Here is a 27969-nt window from a genome sequence, read left to right as displayed (position 1 = left end):
TATCTACTAGTATTACAAGAAAGGCGTGAAGTCTACAAAAATGACGCCACCATACGGCAGCTGACAGTACAGTCAGTAAGGTTACGTAAAAGTTACTGCGGATCTGTATTCGTCGGTTTTCTGATGTGACTGCTTATGTAACTTCCCGTCATATGTGTTTTTAGGTAAGATCCACCGTTTACTTCATCATCACTGAGTTTTGTTACAGGTATAGGTGAGTGAACGCAACATTGCTTGCTAATTGAGTTTTTCTGGTTAGTAGAAATGAGGTTTTTCCAACGTCGTAATTTACGATAATACTTCGTTCAGTCCCACTTATTGATATTGGTGTATTGTATTATCATCCGAAAACAAGTAAAGATCGCAGGACGGACAGGAATGCGTAGGTCTACAGCAAGTCATCGTCTTAGATCATCTCGTGTAGGTCTAGTCATGTTCTTTTTTCTTCTATGCAATTATGTTCCACTTTGCTAAGTTAGTCAACGTCATGAGGTTTGAGTCAATAACATGCTGCAGCAATTTACAGCAAACACTGACTGACTAGCATGGACTAGTGAGGAAAACTGGGCGATAGTTTGCTGGCTGGAATTGTTTGTGTCCTCTAAAAAAATGTGGCCTTTCTTAATCTTACTGTTATAGGCCCTACGAAGATTGCACGGAAAGACATTGGTTCTGGTGACACCAGTGGTGTGTGTAGTACGAAATGAATGCAACAACAGGCTCGTGTGCAAAAACCAACTGGTGCAAATCTTGATGTGCAGTGGTGATACATTTGTATCAAGAAGAAAATCCAAGACCAAGTAAATGCAGTTTCCCATTGTCTAAAAATCCATAAAATAAAATACCACCAAACTTTATCACACTAAAATCTATTCCATTGCTATCAATCTATCCATCATTGCAAACTTCAAGAGGAAATTTAAGCAAAAATGAAATTAAGAAAGGGGAGCTCTTAAAATTCATGACCGCTCTCGACCACTCTCGACAAGTTTAGAGTTGAGTCAATCAGCCCATGTATTGAGGAGATTTTGCCAGGCTGTGTAGTAATACATGCTTTCATATTTATATGCACACATTTATATTCTCAGTTACACATTCAACCGAATTAAATCACACCATGGCTGGATCTCACGGATCAACTGTGAGGGCGCTCTACAAGCAGATCTTACTCCTGCATCGCCGCCTGCCACTGGAAATGAAGGCCCTGGGAGACCAGTACGTGAAGGCGGAGTTTAGGAGGCACAAGGAGGCAAAACCAGAAGAGGTCACAAGGTTTATGCGAGAGTGGCAGGTAACATGCAATCAGTCATATCATCTAAAGACCATGTAGCTTGGGGATTCATGGAGTAGGAGGGCTGGCTTGGTTCAGATATAATCGAGAATTTGTGTAACAAAATGTGTACGTCTTTATTACTGATCCTTATGTACTGTATACGCTGTTATTTTCGCATACAGATATTTTTGCGAATGAGGAGGTCACAGACATTTTCATGAGATGTTGCTTTTGCGCATTGACACAGAGGCCTTCATAAGCGCACTATCACCTTAGCTTATGGTGACGTTTTCGCGTGTTATTATATTCGTGGTCCAATTGTGATTCACAAAATTCACAGAAATAACAGCTTGTACAGTAAGTAATGTACACGCACAGTCGCAGAATCTTGACTGGAGTCAACCAGTATGGATAGCGTACGCCTCGAGGCACATATTCGCTGACCGATGCTATTTGTGATTTATGTGTGTACTCCAGTGGGCAACGATTTATCTGGACCATCCATGAATTCCCACGCTACTGGATATCATTTTCCTTTGTCTGAAAGCAGATAAATCTCAGAAGTAAATTTGTGAAAGTTTTGAGGAAAATAAATCACACACACGCACACACACACACACTCAAAAAAACAAATTATGAATTATTTAAGTTTCGAGAGTAAGACAAATTGACAACTCTGTGTGATGTAGGTGTTGAGCAGCTTTCCATCCATTTGAGCACATAAAGTCACCATTTTCTTATTTTTCTCCTGAGCCCAATTTTCTTCAGACCTGTTCTTAGTATATATGATAACTGTGATACATTTTTGCATGGCCTTCTCTGCAAATACATTCTGTCTGTGCCCAAATATTGGAGAGAAAAAAAAAAAGAAAATTAGTGAATCACCTAAATTGTCACTGATGTACTTCTCTGATTTTCTGTTTTCATGCAAAGCGACATAAAATCAGGATGGAATTTCCCTCTTAAATCCTGATGTCTTTCAAATTTCTTAACATGATCGATGTAATGCTGTTTCCCATTTCAAAATTTCTCTTGCCCAAATGGGCCTTTATTAGATGATCACTCACATGTAATTTTTTGAAGAGAACCACATTTGTAAAAATCAAAACCTTTTGCCCACCTAGGATACCATCATGTCCTCTTTTCTCTTCTCTTTATGTAGTATTTAGGAAAGAAGTCATTTACAGTTATTTTAATAATGTGAAATCCTCATGAGAAGATATCTCATGTCTACTTTTGTAAAATGGATTCAAAATTATTGAAACTTGATGTCAAAGTGGCAAATTAGTAATAAAATGCCAGGACTGTCTCAGAGACACACTCAGGACAATTCTTTTTGGGTGTGATCCAGCATGCATGATTCATATTTTCCACTAGAAGATTGATTAAGTCCCTCAAGCATAAGAGACCAAGTTTCTGCAAAACCTCATCTCTTGTTGTGAAAGTGGTCGGCAGTTACACAAGCTACTGTATATTAGAAATTTGATGGTGTGATGACAAGGTCGCCTCAGTTATATTGATATGACTGGAGAAACAAAGTGTTCATACATGTTTCCACGTTGGTTACCAGTGTGTGCTGTTCCGTCATTCCAGATGTATGCGACCACTCTAGCCCAGCAGACACAAGGGGTCATGGCGGACGGCGAAGCGCAACAGGTGGGTGAAAACATGGCAGAGGCCAAGCTGGAGGATCTCAACGACATGCAGGTTGGACAGCTGTATGAACTCTACAAGGAGACCAAGAAACCCTCTCAGTTTCTCCACCAGGAGGAGACATGATGCTAACAGACTCCTCTTCTTTTCACCAAGACTGAAAGACTGAAGAACAGAAAATCAGAGACAAAACGGACCTGTATGCGTGTGTGTGACAGAGAGACATTTTAGCTGAGCTGCGCAATAAGGCTGGAGTCAGTCTGATTATTGGATGCAGTTTGATTCTTGAGAAAATCGACAGAAATGCAAAACCCAGCATGTCTTCAGTAGATGATGGACTGATGGATTATTCAAATGGAAGTACAGTGTACTTTCTTAGAGTCGTTAAATCTACGGGATGACTGATTCTACACATAGGTGCTTGATGTCCATTTACTGGGTGTTTGAGTTGGGATATTTATTCATGTGTGTGACATTTGGACCATCAAATCAGAAGCATTTAGCAAGTCTATTTGCAGTTCTGTCGTGAAGTCATTTGTACCTGAATCATGCAATATGTATTCTTGGATTACCAGGATATGACTTAAAACTGAGATTGACTTCATACACACTCCAGTTCTTCAAGAGTACATTAATACATGTAAACATCAGTCTGGAGGCCTGTTGCTTAAAACCTTAGAGTGGCAGTTGATCACATTGTGGATCAAGCCCAAAACTTGAAGGCAACTTTCAATTGATTGCAGGTTGCATTGCGAAAAGTAAGTTGGGATCGGATGCTATTGGCGCTTCTTTCAGAAATATTTCTTATGTACTGTTGTTGAACCTATAGTGATCAATGCCATGGTATTCCAAAGAAGCAGTCATAATACAAAAAAAAAAATATTAAAAATCCTGTGCCGACGCTTGGTAGATAAATCTCTTTCGTTATTATGCAGTGTTTTTCAGGGTAATGATTTTTCTGATGTCTCTTAAAGTCTACACCTCAGAAAAGACTTCCTTCATGAATATTTCAGGAGTTTGTTGTATTATTATATTTTTTTTTTCTTTAATGACATGGTTCATCCTGACCTACCTCAAAGTTTTGAATGATGTCTGTCAATGAAAACTGAGTTTATTTGGTAACTCCAAAATGCTGGAACCAAGACAGTGAATGTTCAAAGTCTCATTTGAAACTCGCCCTAATTGTGCTTTGTGAATGAAAGCCTATATTACAGGTTTTCCCACCTATTTTTGTAACCTCCTCATTCATATTCATCAGGACAAGCTTACTGCACTCAAATCCTAATTTTCATTATGTCACATAGTCATGCGCTGTCACTAAGGGAAGTTTTTGATTTCCCAACAGCAGTGTTCGATCTTGAGAACTTAAGAGGTGATACAATGTTTGAGATGATGATATCAACCCTACAAGCTCCCGGATGCCATTCATATTCGTCAAGTGTTATATAGGTCTTTATATAGAGGGTACACCAGGGCCCCATTTCATAAAAGATGTTGTGATAGCAACTATTGCTGGAATGGCAACTTCCAATTGCAGTCGCCAATCAGGAAGCTGGATTCTTGTCATTACCATGACAATTGCCACTCCAGCAAGAGTTGCTATCGTATCAACTCTTTATGAAATGGAGCCCAGATCTTTTTGCATACTGTAAAAAGCAAGATATATTTGTGGCATGAAAGTTTTGTGTATCAGGGCCGACAGCCTCTTTCATGGCATGAAATTTTTGCAAATTGCCACTGGCATTCAGTGCATATAATATAGACAGGAACTTATGTGTGCATTTCAATTTCGCGAATTGCGGCTCTTGCATTGCAAAATTTGAAAATTAAAATACAGGCGAACATTTGTGGTATTACGGTATGTATCTATAAGCATATTTCTATATATCTGTCCATTGGATAGGTGTGGGTAAGTCAGTGAGTGCTTTGAAAGGAAAGTGTGTTTTTACGAATGGTCACTGCATTGTAAATATGACAAGTTAACAATTGGATTCAGACGATAAGTCAGGCATTATACTGTCTATATCAGGGAGACGATATTGAGTGAAACTTCAACAAAAATGAATGCCAACAGACGAAATCAGTTTCAGCTGTCTCATGCTCAGGAACAAACTGTAACTGACGAATTTGAATTGCAATTGATTAAAAACGGGTGACAAAGCACAAAATTTAGTGACAGTAGTTCAAAATTGATCGATGAAAGACAAGATTGAAACAAGCATTCACACATTGCAGAATGTCTTGGACGAAATAAAAAAAATATTTTTAAAACTTTTTTTAACTTCGCATGCCCGACTCAGTTGACGGCATGCCAACTGCGCATATTCTGCTCAAACTCACAAACCTGCCCAAAACGATTGATAAATTCCCAAATCTCACAGTACAATGAAAGCGTTTCTTGTGATTCCATTCCTGTCACATGCAGCTTACATTTTATGTGGTGATAGACTATCAAGGGGTGTCCTTTACTGGATTTGCCAGTACATTCTCAGTTTCTATCACTGTTTTGTGTGCAAAAGTTGTGCCTCTTATACAATAACATAGTACTGGTCATTTGTAAGAATGGCAATTGCAGATTTGTCATATAATTTCCACCAAAGTAAAGCTTGACATTCTTGCTAAAACGTTGCTCATTGTATGAACAGAAATCTATAAAAGTTACATAGATTTTAAAAACGGAATGTTTTCCCAAAACATGACTTTGTCGCTATCTCAGAATAATGTGGCACACAGCGGGTTTACACCATGGCACATAAAGAGAAAGATTGAATGAAATTTTAAAAATGGGTGAGAACACTTGTTCTTATTCAAGTAAACATAGAGGGTCAATAGTTTATCGTCAACTACTATCTGTTCATTGTTTATTCATCAAAGCATGGATATAGCTAAATCATGGTAGAAAATTATTTCGATCAAAGCTAAGCCAGAATGAATTTGCCCAACTCGCAATGTACAAAAGATATCTAAAAGGACCTCATATCAAGTATGTCAGAATAAAATGTGAATATGAGTGAGATTTGTTTGTAGATGAGTGACATTGTAATACAGAACTTGTGCAATTGCAACATTGTTAGAGTGAACAACCCCCCCCCCCACAAAGGAAATCAGTAGCACATCATTAACTAAGTGTAAATAATGTATATTATGTATATATATATATACACACATATGTATATAATCACAGGTGTATATGCATGCATACATTATGTACACTGAGAGAGAGAGGGGGGGGGGGAGAGAGAAAAGGAGAGAGATACAGCAAATAAGTCTGTAATTTATTGCTCCCACTTTGCTATTCTTACTGTAACAGTTTGCTCTTAGTGTGAGCTGCCTTCTGATTTCTGCTGTTCGTAGAGAACCAAGTGGCCGACATCCAGGTAGCCGTTGTACTGCGAGTATCCAACACACCAAGATGGGCAATGTGGCAAAGTGAATAGCGCCATCATTTGTCGGCTGTGTCGATAAAGAAAAATGAGACAGAATTTCAGGTGATGATAATGATTGTGCATGCCCGTTTCAGAAACATGAGGTTTGTATATGACATTTTATCTCGTTCACTTACTCAGTTTGTCAATTCTGCAAGGGAGAAGGCCAACGTATCGTATATTTCCCACATCCACTTCCGTCTCATAAGATAAGCATGTTTTGTATGAATAGATAAAGGAATGTATATATCTAGAGAGATGGGTAGAAAGACAAAAGTATTCAAGCTTCGCCTGCAAAGTTCGGAAACTTCATACTGTATAAAAGTTATTACTGTTTGGAATAAATAAAATGTGGAAGATATTCGTTAAAAGAAAAAAATAATGCGACGAATTTTTGTTTCATTCTCTGTTCAAAGAAAACATAGCAATGTAGACATGAACATGAACTAGGCGAAATGGTCAGTGCCATTCAAATAAATGTTGCCTAAGTACATGTAGTTCTCTATCTTTTTTTTTTTTATTTATTTCACTCGTTTATCACTCCGCCTTGGGCCTCTCTCTCCCCTCTCCTCTCTTCTTTCTTTCGTTCTCTCTCTACTTATCTCTCTCTGCTGTATCTCTTCCTTCCCTTTACCTGTCCAAGAAAGGAGCATGTCGCCCTCTGTTGTCCTCTGGCGTGAATGTGATTGGCGGTGCTCTTTTTCGAGAGTTTCTTTTTATCTCGTCGACTTCGTGAATCCTTTCTCACTTTGCTTCCTAGTAGACGTACGGTAGAGAATCGCAAGGCATATATATATATATACATACATACATACATATATATATATATATATATATATATATATATATATATATATATATATATATATATATATATATATTTAAGGAGCAATTTTGTTGTGGAGTAAAATGTAAAAGAAAAGTCATATCAAACTACGGACTGTCAGAACGGCAACAGAACTTCTCTAATAACCCACTCAAAGGCAAAAGCAAAGTCATCCTATATACACTAGAGCTTGTTTTTTTAGTTGATTTTGGAAACTAAATGTCAACCATTTAAAAGTGAAATTTAATGTTAAAAAAATTTATTTGGTAGTACGCATTCCTTGCACCAGAAGAATCGAAGGGGGTTGCAATTAATTTTATCCAGCTGCACCTCATTTTTGTAGCTTCAAATGCTTGATAAGAAGAAATGCTTATTCGTGTTGACTTTGTTTTCGACCATTCACAATTTCGCAAGATATCTGCTTGCCAATGTCAAAAATCAGAGAACTTTCTGCAGGCATGAAAGCGAAATATCACAAACGTCCAATCTGCTCTTCGTGTGGATTTGTTCAGGCCTGCATAGCAAGACGACTGAGAGCTGTTCATTTCACGTGACAATAATTGTCCGTCTGTCACTCACACTTACCTTGTCTGTCAACGTCGAACCGAACAATGAAACCACCGGTTACGTAAGTGCTGTCTTTTGTGACGATCAAGAGGCCCACACTTATATCAATCATTATTCTGGCTCAATCCTAGCTCTTCCTCACCCCCTCTCTTTTCTTTTTCCTTCTCATTCTTCTTCCCTTTATTCTTCTACCTCTTCTCCCTCTCTCATTCTTCCACTTCCTTCTCATCCTTTTCCTTCTTGTTTTGCATCTATATTCCTCAACCAAATCTTTCTTGTTCTTCATGGGATTATCGTCTCACCTCCCTGTTCTTCTAACTTTAGTTACTGCTTTAGATTGAATATCTCCCTCGGTCGCTCCTGAAGAGTTTCTTTCTTCCTAATTTTTCTCTCTCTTCTACTGCCTGTTCTCGCCTCTCATCATCTTCGTCTTCCAGTCTCCTCCCCTTCTTCTTGTTCATGTGTATGTACTTTTATTTATTCCTCCTCCTTTTTGTTTCGTCTAACTTTGCTACTGCTTCAGACTTCTCTCCCTCTTTCACTTCTGAATAATTATTCTCTTAGATTCTTGTAATTCTGTTTTTTACAAAAAATGAAAATGGCGCCTCATTTTCAGCCAATCTTTCTGATCGTTTTCGTGAGGAGAGGAAGAGAAAACATGGAATGCGTTGTTCGTTCGCTTTGTGCCTGATGTTTTTACCAGTTCCTGCGACTAAAGACTGCCGAATTCAAGTGACGACAAACAAATTCCCCTGCGAGACGAGGAAAAACTGCTTTGTCGGTTCCTAATGCGGACACGAGGATTCCAATTAATTAAACATGCAAAGAAGGCGGCTCGATTTGCCGGTCTAGTGGACGGCAACACACGCCGCGGCTCACGCGGAAACAAAACGCCACAATTACAGTCTATTGTTATCACCGCTATAATAAGTGTAAGACGCGTGCTTTAACAGGCGAGAGAAGTAAGGCGTAGACAGTACTTTGGTACCGCATTTTTTCAGCTATCGGCGCATGCTTGTTAGTTTTGGGATATCGAAATTTTGGTTCCGCCATTACTTTGCAGTGTAGGCAAGGCAGGGGGAAAATGACTACTCTTTTTTAACACAGCTTTTCCTTTTCTTTCCTTCAAGGATCATTACCTTCTCACGGAAGGATTATGTGATGGATCTTCACCCCCCCTTTTTTTTTGTTTCCCCAAGAAACAAATAAAAGAAAACACGGATTGCTGTAACACACTCGCACACATATTCTATCTATGTTATATGCCGCTCAAGAAAATTTGCAGAGCAACATTTGAAATTTGACTGAAAGCTGCATATTCAGAATGACTGCTCATTTCAAAATATTGTAAGCATTACTAGTGAGGCATCATTGCTCTGTGATAATGTATACCGCATTCATATTTGATGATAGAACAAAAAGAGATAATTTCAATTACCCCTAAAACTTAAACGAATTGCACAACTTTTGAGGGACTTTAATCTATGTATATAATCATAATGGATATGTAGATTGGTATATAGATAGATAGATAAATAGAACAATATATAGAGATACTGTATATACAAATTATGATCAGTGTGCTCATTAAAGGGATGGTACAGTATTGGAGATGAAAATTGGGCTTTAACTTTTTTGGGGAGATACCAAGAAAACACTCATGAAATAGTACAGAGCATACCATTTTATGAGGAATTCAAAGTTTATTTGATGAAAATCGGGTTTGGAATAGCTGAAACATCCAAAAACAAAGTAAAACAAAAAGATCGTAATAAAGTGTGGGTCCTACACTTTATTAGCATCACTCTGATTTGGATATCTTAGCCATTTCTTAATCAATTTTCATCAAATAAATGTTGAATTCCTCTTGGAATTACATGCTCTTTCATATTTCATATGAGGTTACTCATTATTTCACCCAAAAATGTTAAAAATCTGAAGTTAGGTCGCAATCAAAACTATACAAGCCCTTTAAGCATAAGGAGGTAAGAAATGTAAGGTGCACGTCACGAGTTCGACACCCACGAGTAATACAGCCATGAGCTTGACGCTAGGCAAGTAAGGACCATGAGTCCGACGGTCTAGGTAGGCTAAGCAAGGTCGGAGCCCGACACTAGGCAAATAAGACCCACAAAACATTAATGCCCTGATATGATGTCGGTCTCGCGGGCCTTTATTGCCTAGTGTCGGACTCGTGGGCCTTGTTTGCCTAGTGCCGGACTCATGAGCCTTCTTTGCCTAACGTCGAGCTCATGGCCAGTATGACTCGCATAGGCTGTGTGACTCAATGTCGATCTCGTGGGCCGTATGACTCGTGTGTGTTGGTCTCATAGGATGACCCTGAAATATATACATGTACCTATTACTAAATGAGCAAGCAGGCACCGAACAAATCCCCTCCGAATAACCGTGTCTTGCCAAGGGGCACAACCAATGACAGGGGACTCGAACTCGGGACCTCGTGGTACAGTGGCATAATTATAGCTCTTTATTTAATGCCAATTTACGCACCTTGATAGGGAGGAGAATCTTTGTGGATAAAGGGTTTTGGAAAAGGACACAACCGTGGTTACAGGGTTTCGAATCCTATACACGGACCTTCTTCTTGACAGCAGTCGCAACCTCGTGCCTCCTGTCGGCACGTGCCAAATTCTTGAACCAAAGTATTGTAACTTTGACTGAACCCATGGAACCAATCAAAAGATTATGGGCACGCTTCTCCGCTCATTTGGACCCCCTCAGACGCAACCTTTGACGGGCCAGTGACTTCAAATGTTGCAGCAAAGTTTACATTGTTCGAAGAATGTAAAGCATCCCTTCTCGGTTGTAGGAAGGAGTGAAGGACCGTCTGCTCGCAATCAAGTTTGTCTGTGCAGACCAAGAGTATTCGGCTTGTGATTTTGGAAATCATTCTAGATTCATGCACTGATAAAGAAAAGAAAAAGTGTCAATCGTCCTATTATACACGCAAACCAGCCTTTCAGGTCTAAAATGGTTTCATGGTTCATCGAATGTTTCTCCTTAAGTGTTTATCAAGGAGACTTTCCTGCAAAGAGCTGTCGGTGTCGAAAATCACAAGGAATGAGAACGAAACATTTCATTGTACGTTATATCGAAGACTCTAAACAAAAAATGTTCGCCATGATCGCCAGGATCAAGATATAATTACCATGTATCAGATCAGGAAGATAATGGTAGAGAGAAATTAACATTGCTCGTCAGAATGTTATTATAATTGATTTTATAATCTTATTTAGTTATAACATAAATCAAAATTATTTCCCAAAATCAAAACCGGAAAGATGCTAATTGAAATCGACCATGAAGTAGGGGCCTCCATCGGTTTTTAACTGGTAAACGACCACACAAGGTGGAAACCACAACATCGAGTAATTAACATGAAGTCGATTCGTTGTTTTGATTCTGTTATTTCGTCTCCATGGCAGCGGCACGGTTGTGGTTGTATGTGAAGGGAGAGTCCCCGAAAGGGAATGGTTAGACTGATGACTCCAGTTGTTTTGAATGCCTTTGTTATAATGGATGAATTGGAACATTGATGATAAGTATTGTTGAATGGGTATAGGGCGGCCTTATGTTTTGCGATCAGCTTCTGGACCATGAAAAATGTCAAGGAATCGTCGATGCCGTGATACAGTTACGAAAACAAGAAAATCTATTTTTAAGTGTCATCGTGTTTGGCATGCGCCTCTTGCCGTGTTCGTTCCATCGAATGCAAATCTTTCCTAACATTTTGCTTGCACATGCATGCAGTAGGGCCCTATAATGTGATATCTTCATGATCGAGATGGGCGAGATGTGTAAGTCGCATTGATTTACGTGCAAAACTTTGCTGATCATGTTCTGTCGAACTCTGCGATCTCTGTTGATTATGGTGCTTTCACGCACTTTTCATGTGCCAATTCATTCATAATTTGCAGCAGAAGAAGAGGAAGGAGGAACATTCAACATCAAGGGGGCATTTCACGCGGCAATTTTGTCCGACAACTTTGTCGGACAAATTTACTCTCAGCCAATCAGATGCAAGGATTTAGGGAGCTTTTAACTGTATGTCAGACAAAATATCTGACAAAAAGCTTCCTTTAAAGGGTGTGTACAGTTCTGGTCGAAGTGAGGATTTAGCTTTTAACGTTTTGTAAGATATTCAAAAACCACTCTATGAGATGTCAAAGAGCATGCAATTCTAAGGGGTATCAAAAGTTTATTTGATGAAAATCTGTTTTGAAATGGCTGAGATATCCAAAAACAAGGTGAACAAAGAAATACTAATAAAAGGCGTGACCTGTCGCCTTTTATTATTATTACTTTTTTGGATATCTCAGCCGTTTGAAAACCAATTTTCATCAAATAAACATTGAATCCTTCTTAGAATTACATGCTCTTTCATATACATAAGAGGTTTCTCATTATCTCACATAGAAATGTTCAAAACATGAACCCCCACCTCAACCAGTACTGTAGAGTCCCTTTAAAGTCCTCCTGATGAAGAAAATAAGATGTATAGTTTCCAGTGTATCATTGCTGTATCATATATCATGAACGCATATAGTTATAATGCAAATTACAGCAATTACAGCTGATTGATAAATAGCCCCATCTATACATAATTAATTAATTAATGTTATAGTAGAAGTCATGAAGCTAAGCCATTACGCTGAAAAAAAAAAGTTATGCCGATGTTTGTTTGTTTTTTGTTTGTTTTTTTTTTGTTTGTTTTTTAGTTACTACATCACACTGATTAATTCGGTGCATATTTACTTCGAAGTAGGGCAATTTGTCAGTAAGTTGCAATAAAAACAACTCGACCCAAGCATTCACTAGTATTTCAGTAATGTTCTCAAATTGATTCTTTCCAAAGTTACTATAATAATCCTCACTCACTATCAATATACATTTAGTAAGTCATTTGATAATTTCATCTGAAAAAAAAAAAAAAACAGCGCACGAAGCTTGCCGAAGGAAAATAAAGCGAAATTAGGCGCTGTCAATACTACGAAATGAAAACAGACAGTGAAGAGAGGGGAGTCTATGCTTCATTCGACTTCTTGGTGCAACTCCATCTTTACGAGACGCATGCGCACTATGGCGTGTAACTCCTTCATGCCAATAAAGTATTAGCATAGTGTGAAACCAGCGAAAACCTGCTTTGATTACACATGCTAAATGTCCCCAGTCTCGAATGGATTTCTCTGATGATATCATACTCATAGGAGCAGCATACGACCTAAACGGTAACTCAATTTTGTAAATTGGGGTTTTCTTGAATCTAATGGCAATTCTTAAAGAACAAAATTCTAAAGAAAGAGAAAGTGTTGTATTCAATGAATGCATGTATAAATGAATAAACGATGAATAAATTAATGCATAAACTGATTAACAAATACCTTTGTAAACAATACGCTCGCATAGGCATACATTGATGTCACTGGCATAAGAAGAGAGCACTAACAACGCATTTGTCATAATGTTATGAGCTGGAGACAACGTTATGAAAAGTGTCATATCAGTCGAGTTTCCGGGCGTTCCCCATGGATTACATAACACCGGGGGTACTCGGCGATGTTCGAAGGAAGAACAGTGACCCCCCGAATTAATACCCCATCCGTTCGAGACAGTCGGTATTTCTGTAGCAGCTCGATCCCTTCCCAACTCTATCTGTGTAGCATGGAGTCCTGTGATAATTCACAATCCTTCTGCAATGTCTACAACAGAATGCTCACGGGAAGGTGCCATTGTTAGTTTCATTGTACAACGTGGCACGTGCCAAATTTCAGTTCACACTTCCCGCCAATTATCAGGAGGGTATGATAGCAGACGTTAGTTACTTTGTGGCAGGTTACCAGATTATTGTGTGACTGGTGTACTACTGGGATGGGTTCTCAGATTCGAGTTCATTTCTCTTCTAGACTCTTCGGTATTCAACTACTGAGATTACAGGACTTGGTTATTATCTGTATGGCAAAGAAAATCTTTTACGCTTCTTCATAATTTCGTAATTTTGGATGAGGCTTTTGACATCCGGGTGTCAAATATATCGAGTGTCGATCTAATAGATTAAAGTGCAAATCTAATCATATTTATCATTATTACTATTTATTCGGCACAAGCAAGACAATACAATAAGCAGTTAAACAAGTGAGAACAATTAATTAATTGTATATTCAAGAAGGTGTTACCTCCTGGTACTATGACCTGAAGTAGTGTATGAGCCTGTAGAATGGATCGCGTAAACAATGTGCTATATAAATAGGTATGTTTGCTGCTAATGACTCGTGATTCCATCTCAGCTACAAAGCGAGAAGTTCAATTTTCCTTGAATAGTGATGAGAAGGTGATGTTTATTCCAAAATATGTGTAATATGGTAATCATGATTGTAAATCTTCTGCAAAAACTTGACCAACGATAAGCTTTGATTTTTCTTCTTCACAAGACCATTCTTTCTGCTCCTCAAAAAGGCTAATCATTTCAAAGCACAATAAATTATAAAGCCTAATAACACGCATGCAAAAAGCCATTTCAGGTTCAAATCTACTTTCAAATATCGTCTGAAACGTTGTTAAACTCTGTGAAACAAAACGTTTACTCTGTTTAAAGGGACTGTACAGTACTGGTTGAGGTAGGGATTCATGTTTTGAACATTCCTAAGTGAGATAATGAAAAGCCTTCTATGAAATATGAAAGAGCATGTAATTTTAAGAAGGATTCAACGTTTATTTGATGAAAATTGGTTTTCAAATAGCTGAGATATCCAAAAAAGTGCTAATAATAAAAGGCGACATGCCCCAACTTTATTAGTATCTTTTTGTTTCACCTTATTTTTGGATATCTCAGCCATTTCAAAACCGATTTTCATCGAATAAACTTTTGATACCCCTTAGAACTGCATGCTCTTTGACATCTCATAGAGTGATTTCTGAATATCTCACAAAATGTTAAAAGCTAAATCTTCACCTCGACCAGAACTGTACACACCCTTTAAGTTGTGTTGTTCCAAGGATGTACTAGATGAGCTCCTAAGTTGCACGGCCTGTGTTATCACTAATCATCTTCTCGTTTCCCCGCCAGCTGATTTCGGTTCTGTTTATCCAAGGGCGCCATCTATTGAATCCAAACAGATATACAATATACATGCACATAAATAACAAGCAAACAAACGAACAAACAAGCTGATAGTGGTACACATTCGTCTTGTGTGATGTCATCCCTATGGACGTATGTGCCAAATCAACGAGATATATCAACAACCACAACGAAATGGTAGCAAATTTACGTAACAATGTGTACCTTTTCAGAAATATTGTATTACTTTAGCACAATTTAACTTGGAGTCTAGAGAAACAATAATCTTTGAAACGGGATCAATTTATTGTTTCCAATTGTACAGAGTATGCGCAACTGTCCTCTCTTTTGTCACATTAATATTTTTCAGACCATATCTTCATAAGCACTTTCCTTGGCTCTTGTTGTTCAAATAACAGTAACTAAAATCTAGTTTTCGTTACTTAAAAAAAAAAAGAAAGAGAATCATATCCATAACATACTCCCTCACGATAGCTTTCTCAGAATTTTCTTTGAATATTCATTCATTGTGTGTGTGTGTGTGTGTGTGTCTGTTTGCTGCTGCTGCTGCTGCTGTTGTTGTTGTTGTTGTTGTTGTTGTTGTTGTTGTTGTTGTTGTTGTTGTTGTTGTTGTTGAAGAAGAAAAGGCAAAGGCGGATACAGAAAAGGCCTATCGATTAATACGAAAATAGTGAATTGTCCTGTAAAACCGATTTTAAGCATATTTAAGCAGGCCCATATGGCGGCGTTCATGGTGGAACAATCAAGTCAGCTTAGACAATGATATAGGATTGAGAAGCACCCCCCCCCCCATGGCTTTCCCTTATAGAGTCAAATTATTGCAAGATAATCTGACTGCGCAGTAACTGACCAACATTAGCATTGCAAAAGACATACTAATCTTTATCACATTTAATTTTGCTCTATTTGTTGATCTTTTTTTTTTCATGATTTCTGCACCAAGAATTAGGTACTGAGGCTTTACATATTAATACTTTTAGGACATTGTGTAAGAGTCACGGTTGTTGTCGTTATTAAACTCATAATGCAACGTGAAAAAAAAAAACTTACTATGGTTACCTTTGTCATAGTAACTTAATATGTTACAGGTTGCATGTGTTCGTGATTCTGGTGTGCGCATCCGTAACTTGCCTGCGTAAGATCTGCAGTGTATAGGCCTAGTTATAGCGGATGACACTCTATGGTCGTATACCACAGCTTTTGTGTTCTCTCCAAAGGTTCGTAATAAATGGTTTAGTTTATTGTTTTATTTCTGCGTTTTTCAAACGCAAACAAAATTGTACAGAACACGACATACATCAGGTACTTAACTGAATACAATGTACTACTATGTGATATACAGTATAACTTAACGAGATGATAAAAAATATAAGATTAGGCCTACATATTATATCATGCGCCATAATATATACAAATAGTATCAATAACATTTCCAAAATGTGTCAAAACCAATGTAAAAAAAAAATAGGAAAGCAAGTGAAAAAAGTGAAGATACAATCCATAGAGTGCGCGTGGGAGAGGTTACAGTGCATGTGTGTACACTGGGTGCGAATTTCTGGAAATAAGACTTGGAGCGCAATCGAAAGAAAAACGGGAGAGAAAGGGGTACAAGAATGGGGGATGAGGGGTACGGAGAGAGCGAAGAAAAGTCAGAGGATAACTCTGTGATATAGTTGTTACAAGAGCGAAGCAAATTGGTTAAATTTTCTGGGCGATATTCTGAGCGATTCTCTTCTTATACCAAGCCGGTCATCACCCTCTGACGAGCCAGCACGAGAAGGAAGTGTACACGGCATGGGACCCCTTCTCTTCGATACTTGCTCCCGCCACTCTCAGCGGGCCGAACCGTCGAGGAACCGTAGGGGGCTCACCGCAGCTCCGTCTGGGCCGCATGCACTTTCTCTCTCCAGCCCTGCATGACATCATTAAACCTCACATAGATTAAAATCTTTATAGACGTATAGATATAAAGCAATAAAGCGTACGATAAGACGTTGAACATAATAGATACGTTAACAAAAAGAGAGCAAAAGAACGACAGTAAAGGAGCAATATACTTTTTAGTCCTACTGCCCAACGATAATTACATGAACATTAATTTTACATGAATAGTTTTTACGGATGTTCAGGGACCACATTAACTTGTTAAAAATGAGTATAGTAAAGCAATATATCGCTTGTTCACACAGTTTGAAATCGTGACTTACAATGGCTTCATTATCCGTCACCACGGTGTGTATCACTTCAATTAATGTATGGAGAGGAGAAGGCGGCTTTGCATCCTTGCTGAGAGCCTGCTGTTCTCATTGATGTTGGAGCTAAGCAAATCCAACTTGGCCTTTCTAGACGTTGAGAGTGAGCGGCGGGCACAACCAGAGCGAAATATTCCCGCGGGAAAGTCATGGGGGACTGTAAAACTTTTCGCCTTGAACGTAGAGTGTAGAGATGCACTATCATTTTATGGTTGTTGTTGTTTTTTTTTTTGTGTGTGTGTGTGTGTTTGTTTAATTTGCGTATCATCGCTGCGTTTAGGAAGAGCTGTAAAATGATCATGTATAAGTATAGGGTCTGATATACACGCATCTGATTGACATGGCTTGCGGAAATGACACCCAAACATTTACGCCTTTTACATCATCTTGTTGTTTGTTGATGACGTTTGCTGTTGTTGCCTGTTTTCTTTACGCCCACTGTACACTTACAGATCTGGGACCGGAAAGAACATTTTTCCCTTCCTTCACCGACAAATTTAGGGGAAAGAATCCCAGCTTTTGTCGCTTGTCGACGAAAGTCATTCTTTATGATTTTATGATCATTAGACTGAAATCAACTCATAACAAGTGCTATTGTGGCGTCATTTTGACTTCAGTCTCTCCTTTGTCTCAACTCGGACGAACAATGATCACTTTGTCGGACACAGAAAAAAAAAATTCTATTGTGTTGGCTGGCAAGGTTGAACGGAAGGCACTTCTCTCTGAAATACTACAGATTAACGGGAATACTGGTATATGGCCCGTATACCCCCACACGGTTTTACAATTATTCTAATCATGGCCAGAGCTCCGTGTTATGTTCTCATGCAATTGTGTCATTTATGACGAAGGAATATGGAGCATTACCAGCCTTTGAGGCTTCAGTGCCAGGAAGCCGACCGAGTGTTTTATATACGAAACTATAACATTTACCCTTTCTTTCTTTTTTTTTTTTTGATCTCCATCCGTATACTTGTTTCTTACTTGTTTATGTCACATAATATTACTTAGAAATTCGGAACCTTAATTTAAGGTAAAGAACAGAAAAAGCATATTGAATACTGTTTTTCGGTATCTTTTGTTGTGTGTGTTCTTCGAATTAGAATATTATGATACAAATACAAATTGAAGGAATATCTCACTTCATTTCATTTCATTTATTGGTTTTTGCAGCAATATTTTACAAAAATTTGTAAAATATTGCAATATTGATTTACAAAATATGATGAAGCTGTAGTATTAAAGGATACATGTTGATTCGTGACAGAAATTATTATAACATAGTACAATAAGCTTTTCATAATTGTTGGAAGAAAAAGGATTTATTGTATTGTGAATCCTTTATTAGATTTCGTTAGCGGAAAACTTTGTGCCACTTCAGGAACACATTATAGCAGTGTATACATCAAGCTCCGTCATAACATATAAACTGTATATATAGCAAAACGAAGATTGTGTATATAAATGCGTATAACTGGGCAGCTAAATTCTTCGAAAAGAAACACGTTCACTCTAACTATCCGTGCTTTCTAACATCTACAGTTCTCCACTCAAGTATATGAAATGTAATGTTAATAACTATACATGAGATGATGATATCATCTTCTCCTATCCCACCCCTATCATCATACACCCCTTGGTCTTTTAACCATATTATTATTTTTTTCTTGCTTCCATAAACTATTTGAACTTCCTTTGTTATGACTGAACAACCTTACGATGGCAATGGACCGACGATAGGCAGTCATCTATATAGGATTCGCGCCAAATTCAAGGTAGCGTGAACTGTAATGCTCCTCGCCTTTCATCGCGCTACATTATTCTCTAATAACCCATCGCTGGTCGCTGTTGGCCGGAGGAAAAAAACAAACCGCGCAACGTTCCATGTTAATCTTCGCTCATTTCACGGCGTAACGACTTCGCAAATTATCCCCCTCATATAAGTTTTCCCCCTCACCTCGCAACTCGCGAATTCGCCCCGCCATATTTTCCCCTCCGTCACTTCGACGCTCTCCCGTTCCCTTTCCGCGACGATTCGTCTGCTCATCGTTGAACTTCCTCTGTTTACTATCACACACTCAACCCATGGCATTACATATGAGCAAATGAGAATGCTGTAGGTCTTCATCCTCAGCTATCTTCCATTTTTTGCAATTTAACATCTTGATCATCCGGGTCTATCAGGATCACCCCCCTCAACATGTAATGTAATGTTTAAAGGCCGTTGTCCAAGTCAAGCGATTTGCGTATTACAACGGTCTCCTCCACAGTCCTGTATACTTAATTTGTCATGAAATATATGTATTATTCACATGATTATATTTCTAAATGAGAGCTCTTCTTTCTATTCTAATGACTTGCAAATATGTTTGATATTGTCATACTTATTTTTGTTTTATACAAGCGGAGAAATAAAACTTTCTGAAACTGAAACTGAGCATAATATCGGTATTTCGAATAAAATATTCTCTCTGCGATGTATCAAGATGACATCAAGGAGTGAGGAAGATTTTACACATTGATTTTGTGCTATGAAACATGCTTCCACATCTAACACAGGCGTAATTTAATTTCAGTATTGTAGTTCCTTGAGAATCTTAAACTCTCTTCCATATAATATAATTATAGATAGATAGATATTTTGTGGGCGCGCCGTGTGGCATATGTATGTACTTTACTATGTATGAACATTTTGGAATAACAGCTACAAATTTGTCTTGTTTCGTTGTTTATTTCTATGACCGTGTGTGTGTGTGTGTGTGTGTGTGTGTGTGCGTTTTTGTTTGTTTGTTTGTTTGTTTGTTTGTTGTTTTTTTCGGGGGGTCCTTTTTCTCCTAGGAATGTTATGGGCCCTGCGTTTTGTAATAAAAAGGGCGAAGGAATGTACGCTATTTTAGTGTTTACCTGTAAGAAACGGTGCATATAAGACAAGAATCAGTTGAAAAAATGACGCGCATAATGTAGGGCTGCTGGAGGCATGGACATTTTTCGGAGAAACGATTATCATTAGACGCCTGATGGCTTTTAAATTCCTGCCTCGTCACATTAAAGGTCGGAGAAGATTTACACGGTCGAAGAGACGACCTAGAAAAAAGCTGATCGAGACTCATTTTGGACGAAGTAGAAAGAGATATTTCATAATCATAGGTACAGGTATTATTTCATGTATGTTTCTGTTTATTCTTTTCAAAATTCATGCCTATATCAAAAAAAACAATGTAACACAAGAGCCTATGGACTGTTTCCTGGAGAAACAGAAAACACAAGACAATTCAAATTACCGTACGAACACGCACACACATATCCACATATACACAAAAACATAAATTGATATATTATATGTTTCATTATATTACAATATATCTATATATCTATAAGTATGAAATGAGATATAACTATATATGTTAATATATTGAAATATATAATGTTGTATAAATATTATGGGTTTTTTCCCCTTGTTGCATGTGTAGTGGTTATAATGATGTAGGCCCTACTTACATGTTGCCTCTGATTTTTTGCTTATTTATTTTCTTATTATTTTCATTTATTTTTTGCTGGTCTCCAAATTACAGCTCACTCGGTATAGACGCGCTCCGGCCTGCTCGCTGGAGCATGATTCTTCAATATCGCGTGAATGGCTGAGTTGTCACGTTATCTTACGTGAAATTAGACGCTCCAAGGTACAATTTTCGATAAAAAGAAAAGCAAAGAAAAGGAAAAAAAAAGATGACGAATAACCAGGTACTGGGAAACTGTAGATGGGACTTGGTGGTACATGATGTATCGTTGTCGATTTCCTCTTTCCGTAAGTGGCTCGAGATCCGTATGACGTCACTGTATTTTGTTATCAATAATATTGTGTCATAATATATTTGATTTCATGGACATAGACGGTTGCATATTGTGCGTGCGCGTGTGTGTGTGTGTGTGAGTGTGTGTGAGTGTGTGTGTGTGTGTGTGTGTGTGTTAAAGGGAAGGAAAAAGAGGTAGATCGAGAAAACTCAAATGTACTGTTTGTTTATAACAATGATCAAAATTGTTTATTTCATTTGCGTTTTCCATGATTATGCTCATTCATTTCTCCTGTGAAAATTATTATAATGACCCACACAGCATAATAAATGTTATCAATAATGTTCAGTCGTTAAATATGGTCATCAAACTTGATATACTTTACATCAAATTACAAGAAAGTTTGTATACATTAGGAATCATACCAATGGGTAATGTTCACGCTTTACCTGCCCCTAATTGTGTTCTATTTGGATAGCATTATTTTGTGCTACATAAAATAGTGTTCATTCATAGCATATTACGCGCTTTGTTTTATACTTAATGACAACATAAATTGTCAAATGCATATCCTTTGTATTTATGTATTATTTTTGTTTGATGTAAATGAAGTTAAAAGTTCCTAAATTTTTACTTGTACTTTGTCGTTTACCATAATATTATTTACCTGTTGAATCCACATTGTTTTGTTTACATGATTTCTGTCACTAAAGAAAGTGAGATGTCCTATATTATGTTATTGTCGAGAAACGGAAATGAATTTGAATTTGAATTTGAATTCGTGGTGAAATGGTTTTTATTTCTCTGTGTCTGTTTGTATATGACATTTCATGCAAGTCGACTTTATCTCAGGAATGATTATTGACAGATAGATATAGATAAGATAGGTAGATACGTGCAGGTAGAAACAGATAGATAGATAGATAGATAGATAGATATAAATAGATAGATGATTGAATAGATAGATATAGATAGACAGATGCAGGAAGAGATAAATCATGGGTGGGTGTACGTGGATAGATGGATAAACAGCCATGTCCTTCCGAATAAAGAAAAGCAAAAAACAAATGAAATAAAAAGTGATAATGCTTTATTTTTATTTTTATTCAGGCACGAATATGCATGTGTCGAACAAACATAACATTAGTCCTCATTCAGAACAATCTTAACTTTTCTTCAAAGCCATAAAGTACACTAACAAAATAATATTTATCAGTGGATATCAAAATCATTCTAATATTTGTGATTAACGTGAGTATTCAATTATCATAGGCTAACTGCTACCCCAATTTCGAGAAATGCATAGAATTTTGAGACTTGAGAAAATGATGCAATTTAAAAGATGTTATCAAAATGACTAGTCGATATACTACTCTTATGCATAGTCAGAAGGAAAAAGTTATTAATCAATAATTTTTTTCTTTCTATAACTATTCAAATACTGTTTCCTTTTGTGTAAAACAGTCACATTACCATTTTTTGAACTCGTAACAAAATCAAACAAAAAGCATTTCAGAAAACTCTCGTAAGACTACATCAGACTTGTGATCCTTGATAGATCACTGAGATTGCAAATTTTGTTTTGAATCAATTCCAAATTCAAATCTCATTTCCCATATCTATAATCTCATTTATTGCCGCGTAATTCTGTATCCCCTGCAATATTCATATAGCCCATGTGTCAACATTCCATAGTATGATGTAATGTCATATGATATGAGATAATATCACATTACATAATATAATATAATATAATATAATATAATATAATATAATATAATATAATATAATATAATATAATATAATATAATATAATATAATATAATATAATATGATATAATATAATATAATATAATATAATATAATATGATATAATATAATATAATATAATATAATATAATGTAATAAAATATAATATAATATATTACAATACAATATAATATAGTGTGTAATATAATGTAACAAAAAAAAATACAAATACAATAAAGTGTCATAATGAGAATATCCGTCAATGAACAAAGTTTTGAATACGTTCCATTTGAATTTAGCTCCCTCTTTGTTCAGAGCTCTGACTGGGTCTCCATGACAACGAGATTCCACTCCGTTAGTGTTGCGGGGACATTTTATTCTTGGTATAATAGGAGTCGCCAGCCCCCTCACCCCAAACTTGTCAAATTCATGTTGGTGATCATGGCCAAACCAGTGTCAATCAAGCGAAATCATTGGTTTTTAATCAGGCAGCAATTAAAATTGGGCGCCCCCGAAACGCGCTAACCACCGTCCTGAGAGTTCAGCGGTCGCTCTCACACATAGGTGAGGGGTAATTGTAGCCATGTGTGGAATACTTCTGTACTTTTCTCTTTCTTTCTTTTCTTTCTTCCCCCCCCCCCCATCTAGCCGTCAAACACACACACATACACACACCATCGCAAACATAATCTTTATTCACACACACACTGATTTAATATGTCCTGCTTGTGAAGCCACAGTATAGTTTGTTATTATTATTGTTGTTGTTGTTGTTGTTGTTGGTTTTTTTTTTTTTTTGGGGGGGGGGGTTCCCTTGATATTCTCAATCAATTTCCCAGGATACGATTAACAAACCGTTGCTGAAGTTTATACCTTCCCTGAAACAAGTCCTCTTCGAACAATTAAAGGAATGGTAGAGTTTTAGTTGAGACGGGGACTCAGATTTTAACTTTTTGCGAGATAATGGGAAACCACTTACATGGAAATTAAAAAACATACAGTTCTACAGAGGAATCAAAAGTTTATTTGATGAAAATCGGTTTTGAAATGGCTGAGATATTCAAAAACAAAGTAAATCAAGGGGGTCCTGATAAAAAGGTGGGTCCCACGTTTTATTAGGACCAATAATAATTATTTGCTTTACTTAACTTCACTTTACTTTCCCTATACATGCATATCAAGGGAAAAAGAATATGTGTAGCTCCCTCTTTTGTTTTTGTCGCAAAATCCAGGACGATTAAACAATAACATAATGTATGTATAGTGATAATAACCCGTACCCGTAATCCCAATATTATGTTCAGCCAAACGCTGTGTCTTTCTCACACAATGCCAATGGCACTTAACGATAAAGCCGACTTAGAAAGTAACTTCAGTCTATAAGTACAGTATGAACCAACTTTACTTATAGACCGTGTATATACTGTATATACTTTAGATTGCACGTAGACCGAGGTTTGCGTGAACCCGGCTTCAAACTATCAATATACGCGGCAGTGAATTTCACAGGGTGATTTTAGCACTTTTACTGCGTTTAGACTAAGGATTCAGTTTTACTCGATGTCCAAGACTGCAGTTGGCGTTATCATAATCATAGACAGACTTAATCCTTTATGTGACAGTGAATCTGGTTAGTGTGTATAATGTTATGGGATTTTCTGTGCCAAGCACATAAAGGATATAAGTAATAAGTCAAATAAACACAGTGGTAGAAGTTTCATGAAAATCAGATATAACAAAGAGGAAGTTTTGGGGATTTCATTTGTTTTCACGCGTCAAGGGAATGAGTCTCATGCACAAAAATACATGTATATTCGACAAGCTCATGATAATACAGTACTTAGCAAATTCATCAACGCTTTGCAAGCCTCCTATCGACCCATACACAAATCTTGAACAAATCACCTTTTCTGACAGAGTATATCAAAATGGGCAAAGTTATTGCCTTTGCGTCAAATTAGAGCTGTGTTGTCATAATGTTGTACTCGATGCATACACGGTATCCGATGCTATTGCCATTGATCTTTGTTGCGACTTTTATACTTCAGTGGTTTTTTAAGGACAAGATTTGATGACAAAAAGTCTTTGTAGAACTTGCATATTTCGTCAAGAACCTCTCATGTGCTCTCCATTATACTTGTACCTATTATATAAGGTGTATATAAGATAGGGCCTCATTCACGTCAAGCTCTGCTTATATGATGACGGTCCTCTGTACTGATTTCTCCTTTGTTCATATTACATTATGCCTTAACATGTTGCTTATGTTATTACAGACTGGTGTTGTTATGAAATTTACATTTCTTATATTGATTTGTATGTTATACTCTCCTTTTTTGCATACTATTTATCACTTTGTTTTCATTTGTTATTGTATTTAGAGAAAGAAAATGCAGAAATAAACCAAATCAATCAAACCAACCTCTCAATGTTTAAGAATATTACGTACTTTTCTTTCATGTAATATCGTAATCTGTCACTGAGAGTTAATAATATGGACCTATTGTAACAAAGAATACTAGAAATTGTTATCATTCGATTCTGTCAGTGTCAGTGTTACAACTGAGATTGTGAGTTTGCTTGGAAACAAGTATAGGACCTATATAACTGGTATTATCATTATGTCCTTATTTCTTCTTCTTTACCAGGAAAAAGATGGGTGAGTGGGCGGGTTAGGAAGAATGTAATTGTGTCGATTGGTTTGGTTGGTGCTTGTTTGTCTTTTTTTTTTACATGGTGTATGATCAGGGGAAAAAACCCAAACTTTCAGACTACGCCTATACATAACATAGTACAACGATGTGTTATATGTTTTGTATAAAGCTCGTGCTTTGAAACGGAGTATATTACTATCCTAGTAGGCCCTATTCTTAAAAACTTTGCAAAGTGATAAACAATGTTCGATGATGATGATGACGATGATGTTAATAATAATAATGATAATGATGATGATGTTGATAATAATGATGTAATTAATAACGATAACGATAATGATGATGATTGTAATAATAGTAATAATAATAATAATGATAATAATAATAATGATGATAATAATAATGATAATGATAATAATACCAGTGATGGATATGACATCAACAGCGCAGCCTCTCCTCCTCCTATAGATTATACTATACTGCTACGACTACCTCAACTCCTACTATACTATTACCACCACTACTACTACCACTACTATAGTTCAAACATTATGACATCTTCTAATTTCTAGTGTCTGAAGTTTTAGTTCCGTGACAGTGAGAACGGCCGGGGTGGGGAGGGGCGGGGTGGGGATGGGAGGGGAGGAGACTATGTATAACGAGACTGTTATAAGAGTTTGAATGCAAAAACAGATAAATGATATATTCGAAGTCTTATAAGTATGGTCATCATCAAAATAAAGAAAATCTTGTTACTGGTACAACTAGTTCCATAACTACAAATATTTTTGAGGATAATTATTATTAAGACAACAATATATCAATATTATCTATATAATAAAATTAGTGTATCATGATATCTATTTTGTTTTTAGCAGATTCATCATCAAATATCTAAAATTGATACAAACGGATATATCTGTTTTTGCATTTAAACAGCACTCATCTATTCATCATCAAGATACATATCATAGAACAATTAATAGATTAGAACTCTGTCTAGACAGTTCCAGGTTACAACAGCGCCATCATAAAGAATATTGACAGGCTGTGTGTGGGTGTGTGTAAGTGCGCGAGTGTGTGTGTATTTTAGCGATGTGCTATGCTCGCGTATAATGTATGCGGATGTGGGGGGGGGGGGTATAGTTTGCAACAGTGGAGGGAATAATTATGAGAGAGGTGCTTTTGACACAGACTATTATACGACCGACAAGGGTTTGTGCCTGCAAACTAAGGGGGGGGGGGTAGGCGTATGTGTGTGTTTATGAGTGAATACCATGCGCGTGTGCGTTTGTGTGTTATTACGTGTGTGCCCGGGTGGTTTTCGGTTCGTGATATTGGACATACTTCAGGTGAGTTTTACTTTTGCATTCCATTTTCAATACAGTATAAAAATGTTAGCATATTAACTATATGCGTCAATACTTCATGTCATACAATCGTTGGAAAACGAGCACAAAGTTAAAACTTTCAGCAAACACTTCGAATAAAGTTTTGAGAAGATACTTGATTGTTATCTTTTTCACAATGATAATTGTCTATTCAAAATCTCTTTCACGTGTGATAATCATTGTGATATAGGCCTATATTTATATGATCGATCATCACTCTTGAGGAGGCTAAAAATATAGTAAGGCTATCAGAAGATACGACATGATGTCTCCAGACAAGGGAATCCAAGCTGAATAAAGATTTTGGCGTCTTGTTGCGAAAACAAAACCGAATAAGTTTTATTTGATATTTACATATCAAGGTTGTACGCCATGTATACATGTATATGATGTGAAAACAGATCAAGCTCGCCATATATAAACATGTGTTTAAGTAAGTCAGCCATCCGATTCGTGATATAATCAAAGAGCAAAATACAGTGTAAAACCTTTACACTTGTTACATAACAAGGGATATTCATGAAGTATATGGTTAAGAATATCCCCTTTCAGCAACTTTAATTATGAATAAATATTCAAAATCAACAAAAATAGAGTTAACTCATTTTGCGATTAAATTAGATTAGATTTTCATATATATATATCTTAGTAATTATAATTTTATTGTGTGAGTGGATTTTTGATCTAAACATTGAGTATTTAGATGGACGCTCACTGAGACTGGTTTTGCCTTTGTGCAAAGACTGGCCTAACTATATATCATCTGGGACATCTAAAATACTATAATATCAATTCCACAATGAATAATTCTCGCTGCACTGATTTTGGGGTATGATTTTTTTTTTTCATTTCCATTATCACGGTTTCAATGTTACCGTAACAATAGCGGCGCAAAAGAGAGATATACGGGAATCGATAATTTGATTGAGCGTAGCGGCGTAACAGGTCTTTGTGAGCTTTCAAAAGGCGGCGCACGCTTCTCTCTCTGGTAAATGGAGAAAGAGATACGATAGCTCGTTGTCTCTTTATTCCTTTGATCTCTTTCCCTTTTTTTTCTCTGAACAACAACAGAAAAAACCGACAAAAATGGGGAAGGAAAGAAAAGAGAAAAAGCGCGAGCGACGAAACCTAGTGTTTTCCGCCAAACTAAGCTTTTGTTGTCTGGGCGATATATCTTATAATTGGCTGTCATTCTGTAAAGCGTGCCTACTGCAGGCCTCGCACGCTTCGCAGTGAATGGCGAAGCGAGCACTTCGCACACTCGCGCCTGAGCGCGCCTGAGCACCCT

The 27969-nt window shown here is 37.0% G+C and overlaps 1 protein-coding gene across 1 annotated transcript; it reads left to right on the top strand.

The window, feature by feature from the left end:
* Positions 1-87: 87 nt before the first annotated feature.
* LOC140237560 (succinate dehydrogenase assembly factor 3, mitochondrial-like) lies at positions 88-6700 on the top strand. The gene is made up of 3 exons (XM_072317495.1): positions 88-164; positions 1089-1291; positions 2867-6700. Exons 2-3 carry the CDS (start codon positions 1118-1120, stop codon positions 3050-3052), a joined length of 360 nt encoding a protein of 119 aa, XP_072173596.1. The 5' UTR covers positions 88-164; positions 1089-1117; the 3' UTR covers positions 3053-6700.
* The last annotated feature ends 21269 nt before the right edge of the window (positions 6701-27969 follow it).

The sequence above is a fragment of the Diadema setosum genome, chromosome 14, assembly GCF_964275005.1.
Source record: "Diadema setosum chromosome 14, eeDiaSeto1, whole genome shotgun sequence".
Classification (NCBI taxonomy): Eukaryota; Metazoa; Echinodermata; class Echinoidea; order Diadematoida; family Diadematidae; genus Diadema; species Diadema setosum.
Note: the sequence above shows the minus strand (reverse complement) of the source record. Positions and strands in the feature narration are given on the sequence as shown.